Source organism: Microtus oregoni, unplaced genomic scaffold (genome assembly GCF_018167655.1).
Source record: "Microtus oregoni isolate MIOR12 unplaced genomic scaffold, Mior012 000012F_ref0000307, whole genome shotgun sequence".
In the NCBI taxonomy this organism is placed as follows: Eukaryota; Metazoa; Chordata; class Mammalia; order Rodentia; family Cricetidae; genus Microtus; species Microtus oregoni.
In genome coordinates, this window is record NW_024543071.1 from 18,853,699 (window position 1) to 18,860,530 (window position 6,832).

General features: G+C 55.6%; 1 protein-coding gene across 1 annotated transcript; it reads left to right on the forward strand.

Annotated features, from left to right (window-relative positions):
• Positions 1 to 1,690: 1,690 nt before the first annotated feature.
• On the forward strand, positions 1,691 to 6,371 carry Sfrp5 (secreted frizzled related protein 5). The gene is made up of 3 exons (XM_041661913.1): positions 1,691 to 2,307; positions 4,121 to 4,198; positions 5,520 to 6,371. The coding sequence occupies exons 1-3, from the start codon at positions 1,788 to 1,790 to the stop codon at positions 5,864 to 5,866; spliced, it is 945 nt and encodes a 314-aa protein (XP_041517847.1). The 5' UTR covers positions 1,691 to 1,787; the 3' UTR covers positions 5,867 to 6,371.
• Positions 6,372 to 6,832: the final 461 nt, after the last annotated feature.

A 6,832-nucleotide genomic window follows, 5' to 3' on the forward strand; every position in this document is an offset into this window, starting at 1 on the left:
CAGGGAGGAAGGGAAGGGAAGCTCCCAGCTGGCTCAACTGCCTCAACCAGCACATCAGAGGCATCGTGTCCCACCGTGGGCTCGGCCCTATCTGGCTGGTGTCTTGTTCTCACAGCTGCATCAGCTATATCCAGGACAGAGCCCTTTGCACCTCACCGATATCTGGCACATAGCAGGCGCTCTCTATGTGTTGGGGGTACTAAGGCATGGCCCCCACCTCTCTCCACAACCACTCCATGGGCAGACCGATTGGAAGCCAGGAGCCCTGGAAATACTGAGGAGCAGCGAGAAAAGGTGAGGAGAACTGAGGAGAAGCACTCCTTCCGGTCGAACCAGGCCCCCTTCTCCCAATTCTGCTTCCCCCCACCCCGCTCCACCCCATCCCACTCCCGCTATCCAAGCCCTCTTAGAGGCTCCTCCCCAGAGGGGAGGCCAGAGACCAAGGGAGACCCACAGAGTCTGCTCCCACAAGCCACCTCTCCAGTTCTTCTCACAGGAAAGCCACAGAAGACAGGACCCAGACTGACAAGAGAAAGGACACCGAGTGTGGGGTTCTGGATGTCACCCTTCTGATGTCTGCTGTCTCCCTTCACCCGTGGTGTTTCCTGCCCCAGGTTGGCCTCTAATCTTCACAAACAACAGTGAAGCCCTCCCTCTTCTTTGGAGTCTAACGCTTGAATTCAAAGGCTGCCTTCTTCAGCACTGAGCTGTGCGTCCCTGGGACAATTACCTCCACTGCTCTGAACCCTCAGAATCCAGGCCTCTTGCTTGTTTCTGTGCTCTGACTCTGAAACCAGACTACCCAGATCCAATGGCCAGCTCTAATTCCTTGCCTGCCCTCAGCTTCCGTGTCTTTATCTGTAAAGTGGTGGTGATAATGGTACCTGCCCTCCTAACAGCGTTACCGTGGGAATTAAATGAGCTAGTTTATGAAATGTGCCTACAGCAGTCTCCAGGCACAGTTAGCACCCACTGGATGCGAATTTTCATTAGAAAGAGGCCTTGGTAAGGTTCTGCAGTGTGCCGCGGTGTCCATGGCACTTTGTAGGAGCCCATTAAATAGAAGCCAAAATTCCCGTCACCCCACCCCCTTGACCGCCATAACTGGGTCTGCTATCCCACTAGCCTGCAAGGTGCCTGGCTCTGGGCAGAAACTCAGTGGATAGTTGAAGACCTCAGGATGAAGCTCTGCCCGACTGGCCAGGAGGGTTTGGATGGTCAAAAGACTTCAGTATCAGAGAAGAGCAATGGAGGTGTTGGAGAAGCGAAACCAGAGCCGAGCAGGGAAAGGCCCAGGCGGAGAGATAAGCAGGTGAAGTGAGTGAGAAAAGGAACAGGAGAGACTGTGGCGGAGAGAGATAAGAAGGATGGAGAAGAGGCCAAGGGTGAGGAAAATGCCAAGCCCCAGGAAGAGGTACAAGGAATGGGTCTGGGCTGCGGCAGGGGAATAGTTGACCGGCCGGGGTCGCACAGTGGGGCGGGGCGGGAACCGGATAGGAACACGGAGGGAGGGATTCCAGGGTTCCTCCCAGGTCCGCCAACCCCGGGCGAGAGTGGGGTGGGGGGGACCAACGACTGCAGATTGGCTAGGGCACAGCGAGGTCTGGGCTGGAGCCCCGAGGTGGGAGGTGCCTGGATCACTCCGGCAGCAGAGCGGAGCAGAGGCTGCCACCTACTTGGACGACCCGAACAGCGGGGACGACTGCAGGGACCATCCCGGCCGGGGAGCACACGGGGCAACCCGGTAACGAGCACCGAGCCGTCGGGGCGGGCGGCGACATCCAGCCATGAGGGCGGTGGGGGGCGCGCGGACGGCCGCCCTGGTGCTGCTGCTCGGGGCACTGCATGGGGCTCCGGCTCGAGGCCAGGAGTACGACTACTATGGCTGGCAGGCGGAGCCGCTGCACGGCCGTTCCTACTCCAAGCCACCGCAATGCCTCGACATTCCGGCCGATCTGCCACTCTGCCACACGGTGGGTTACAAGCGCATGCGGCTGCCCAACCTGCTAGAGCACGAGAGCCTAGCCGAGGTAAAGCAGCAGGCGAGCAGCTGGCTGCCGCTGCTGGCCAAGCGCTGCCACTCGGACACCCAGGTCTTCCTCTGCTCGCTCTTCGCGCCCGTCTGCCTAGACCGACCCATCTACCCGTGCCGCTCGCTATGCGAGGCCGTGCGCGCCGGCTGCGCACCGCTCATGGAGGCCTACGGCTTCCCCTGGCCCGAGATGCTGCACTGCCACAAGTTCCCCCTGGACAACGACCTCTGCATCGCGGTACAATTCGGGCACCTGCCTGCCACCGCGCCTCCAGGTATAGCGCCGCTGCCGCCCCGCGCACCCAGATGGTCCCGCGGGCAGCAACCTGGGAACCGACAGATGCCGCTCCACAAACCCTTATTTGCACGCCCGGATAGGTGCCAAGCCCTTACACACAGCGCGCGCACGCACACACCACATATGTCCCGTGCTCAGTAATTGTCTCAATTCTCCTTCCCACCTGAATGAACTTGAGGCTCTGGATATCTCCTGGCTTGTTCTCTCCCCACTCTGACCAGTGCCTCGTGCAGCTCACAGCATGCCCGCTTCCCCAAACTGCTGAATCCCTGGGTGTTCTGGGGGCGACCCCATAAATGCTTTATTGCCTTCCTCGTCTATACAATGCTTGTGGTCGCTCGCTAGACGGTGTCTTTGACCTGAACTGCAGGAGCGCCCAGACAAGCACTTCTCCCCGACAATATGGGAACTGGGAAGAGGCGGGTGGTTAGGGAAGAGCTGAGAACCCTTCGTTTCTATGCCTGGAACCCCAACTTCTCCAGTTCCTAGTCTGGGTATCTTTGGGGTACTTAACTTTTCTGAGCCTCTTCTCCCTGACAGTAAATCCCCAGACCCTTGAGCTCCCAAGTCCTGCCTCCCGCCGGCACCTTGGTGCCATTGCTGCCATCGTGACTGATTTCTGCTTGATCTCAGCTGCTCTTTCACTGTGCTGGTTCTCAAAACTGCCCCAAGGTTGGAGGCCACACCTCCTCCTCCTTTCTCCAAGAATGCAGGTCCCCTTCCAAACTGGCCTAGGTCCCTAACACTCCACCTTGGGTGACACCCAGCAGGCAATCTTTGCCTGGGCAGCTAGCATAGCAGAGCAAGAGCTTCCATGAGACCCCAGGGCTGGAACAAGCAAAGCTCCATTCCCCTTTTCCTTCTCTCTCTACTCCCCAAAAAGCAGCTGGGCCCCTCCTCACACCCCTGCACCCCATCTCTCAAAGCTTATGTTCACTGCTTAGTCCTAGAATGCTCTCTCTCCTCCTTTTCCCTCTCCATGGAGTTCTGGGAGAGGAAAGTCCCTGTGCTGGAGGCTGAAAGTCGCAGGCAAGCAGGAATAGAGCCAGAAATCCACAGTCCCCAGAAGTCCCCACAGGTTCCTTTTACGGGTTCTTTGGAGCCCAAACAAGAACAGCCCGAGAAATCAGGAATCTTAGGCTCAGAACCCGGCCTAGCCCTGCCTTGCTACACCACGGACCCTCTCTCCCTGAGAGGCTTGCTCACCTGGAGGCAGGCACAAAAGGGAACACAAACAGAGGTCTGATGGGGGCAGGGCTGGACAATAGAAAGGCTGTAGAAAGGTGTGTGTGTGACCGACAGATGACATTCAGATGCTTCATGTAAAAACAAGTTGAGTGGGCTTTCTTTGAGAAATTCTAAATTACTGCTGTTTTGCTCTGCTGACCGCCCACGTGCCTGACCTCCACAACACATCAGCCCTGGCCATAGAGCAGGACCACAGCCATGAGCCCTAAGCTTTGCTACCTTCATTACTTCATTACTCATTACCTTGTTCCTTCGCTGTAAGTAAGGCAGCATCCACTTCACAAGCCGAGTATTAGAAGGGATAAAATTCAGAACACAGTGCATGGTCTGGCGGCCGCTGCCATGGGGAAACAATGCTCCCCTCGCCATACTGTCCCTACACTCTACGATCTCTAGAATTGTCGCAGCCACTCAATCATTGCCACCACCCCATGTCTGGGTAGGAATCACAGAGCAGCTTTTGTGAGGAGGGAGGTTGTTGAAGGAGACTGTGCCGTTCCGGCTGTTTGGGATTCCACCCACTCTCCTCTCTCTCTCTTCAGTGACCAAGATCTGTGCCCAGTGTGAGATGGAGGACAGTGCTGATGGCCTCATGGAACAGATGTGCTCCAGCGACTTTGGTGAGTATGGGCTCTCAGGACCACAGCCCCGACACCGCCCCCAGCAACCTGGTTCAGAGCCAACCCCATGTTGAGAGAGCTGAGAGAGGCCTCCATGGCTGGGCTGGCCTTTTTAAGGGATGCAAGCTTAGCCAGAGATGGATGGGACCCTCACAGGACACAGGACCCCAGGATAGGAGAGTCCCCTGTCTGCTGGAATCTCTTCTGAATACCCAGTGTTCCTCTGGCCAAGATGGGTTGTGACCAACTTTCCCCCATTGCTTCATCTTGGACCCTTCCTATCCTGGGACAACTGAACTAAGCCAGTTAGGACCAAGCTCACTGTGAGCCACAGATTTCTGCATGTGATCTTTGCAAAGTTCGTTCTGTTTTGTGTCCTAGCCTCCTCATCTATAAAAATAGGAGAAAGAGCAATGATGAAATCCTGACTTAGAGAGTCTTTATGTTGGTAGCCTCTTTGGAAAGAAAATGCTATTCTAACTGCAGAGGGCAGGGCAGGGAGGGAAAAAGGAGAAGAGGTTTTAGGCCAATTCCCTTTCTGAGTGGGCAGAGTTATTCTCTGGCTTCTTGAGAGATGGAGACTAGCTGCAGGAGCGTGAAGCTGGCTAGAAGGCCCTCAGCCAGGATTCCTGACCTTAGCTGTATTGGGTCTCTATGGCCACTTGTGAGTGACCTGGATGGTGACTCAAGCCACAGGCCTGGACTTTACCTCCCTACCCTAAACATTCACTCACACTCCTACACATACCACAACAGACTTCCACACAGACACACAACATACATTCTGTGCCCACACTCCTCTCTCTCTCTCTCTCTCTCTCTCTCTCTCTCTCTCTCACACACACACACACACACACACACACACACACACACACACTCCTAGAAATCCTATCAGAACACCCCCAAAGGATAGCAGAAACCAGTAACCCTGCATCACAAAGACGTTCTCCAGATGGGCAGCTGCCACCCCGAGAGGGGACCCCATCTCTGAAGACCCTCCCCCCGGCATGAGTGTTATGAGCACTCTGGTTCTGAAGCTGGGTGGTCTTAATGGGATTTGGGCTCCAGAACTCAGGCAGAACACACCCTTCTCATGCCTATGTCGCCCTACTGTCCTTTGAAGCAAAAAACCTGGCCACAATGTCCACACAAGGCCAGCCCACAGGAGTTTCAAAAACATGGATGTAACCTCATGAGTCCTGCCGTCCAAGCCCTACACCTCAACAGGCTCCCCAAGAGTGTCCTGGTATCGACTTAGGGCTCCTGCTATCCCCAGCAAAGGCGACACTTTCCAGACCACCCCTTGCCCTCCTTTCCACAGTGGTCAAGATGCGCATTAAGGAGATCAAGATAGACAATGGGGACCGGAAGTTGATTGGAGCCCAGAAGAAGAAGAAACTGCTCAAGGCAGGTCCTTTAAAGCGCAAGGACACCAAGAAGCTGGTCCTGCACATGAAGAACGGCGCCGGCTGCCCCTGCCCACAGCTGGACAGCCTCGCCGGCAGCTTCCTGGTCATGGGCCGCAAAGTGGAGGGGCAGCTGCTGCTTGTGGCCATCTACCGCTGGGACAAGAAGAACAAGGAAATGAAGTTTGCGGTCAAGTTCATGTTCTCCTACCCCTGTTCGCTCTACTACCCTTTTTTCTATGGGGCAGCTGAACCCCACTGAAGGACAGTCCTCCTTGCCCTAGCCAGGCATCTGTGCCTTGCCCTCTGTCCCTGCCCACCTGGCCCCACCCCAACTCCCAGGCTAACCCAGCCCCTGGCAAAGGTAGCTTCGTGCAGCTACTACTTGCTCAGGCTCCCTCCTTGACTTAAGAGTCCTGGGATCCTGGGGTCTATTGGGGGCTCCCACTCTCAAGGGAGGGACTTTCTCTTCTGGGGAAAGCCCAGAAAGCAGGGAGAGGAGAAAAATGTGAAGGAAGGATGCAGGGCCTCCTGCAGCCTGGGGAGGAAGTTTCCAGGAAGAACAGAGGGACCTGAGGGGACAGCTTCCCCCCCACAGGCCCTTTATGTGTCACCACAGGCCTCCAGGTCCTCCAGCCACACCCACTCCTCCTCTGGAGCCCTGCTGGACAGGAGTGCAGCTCAGCAGCTTCAGGCGTTGCCCCACGAGCTTGCCTCCGGCTCTCGCCTCAGCACCCCACACCTTCTGTCCCAAACCCGACAATAAATTATTGCTACTGCTATGAGACCACTGGTTTTAAATTACAGGTTTGGTTCTTAATATTTTTCTTAAGTTTTTAATTAAATAAAATAAAATTGTTGTTTTGTATCAGGTAATTTCTTTATCCAATAGCTCTGAAGAGGCCGGGGCTAGGGAGGTTCAGATGACTTTGAGCGAGGGCCCATCCTAAGCCACTGACCTCCTTGGAAAGTCTAAGAAAGGCAATGTTCCCCAAGGACACAAGGGCAAGGTCACCCTCACCTCCCAACCACTAAGTAAGGAACAGAGATGACCACCCTTTTGTCCCTAAGGAGGGGCAGAAGTGCCAAGCTTCCCAACCTGATCCCACAGTCAGAAGACAGTCCTACTCGGCAGTTCCTGGTCAGAAGGGTCTAAGAAGGCCACAGGTAACAATGTCACTTCTCTCCTGGGGTTCCCAGATACTCCTGGGCACTGGTCCTGACATAC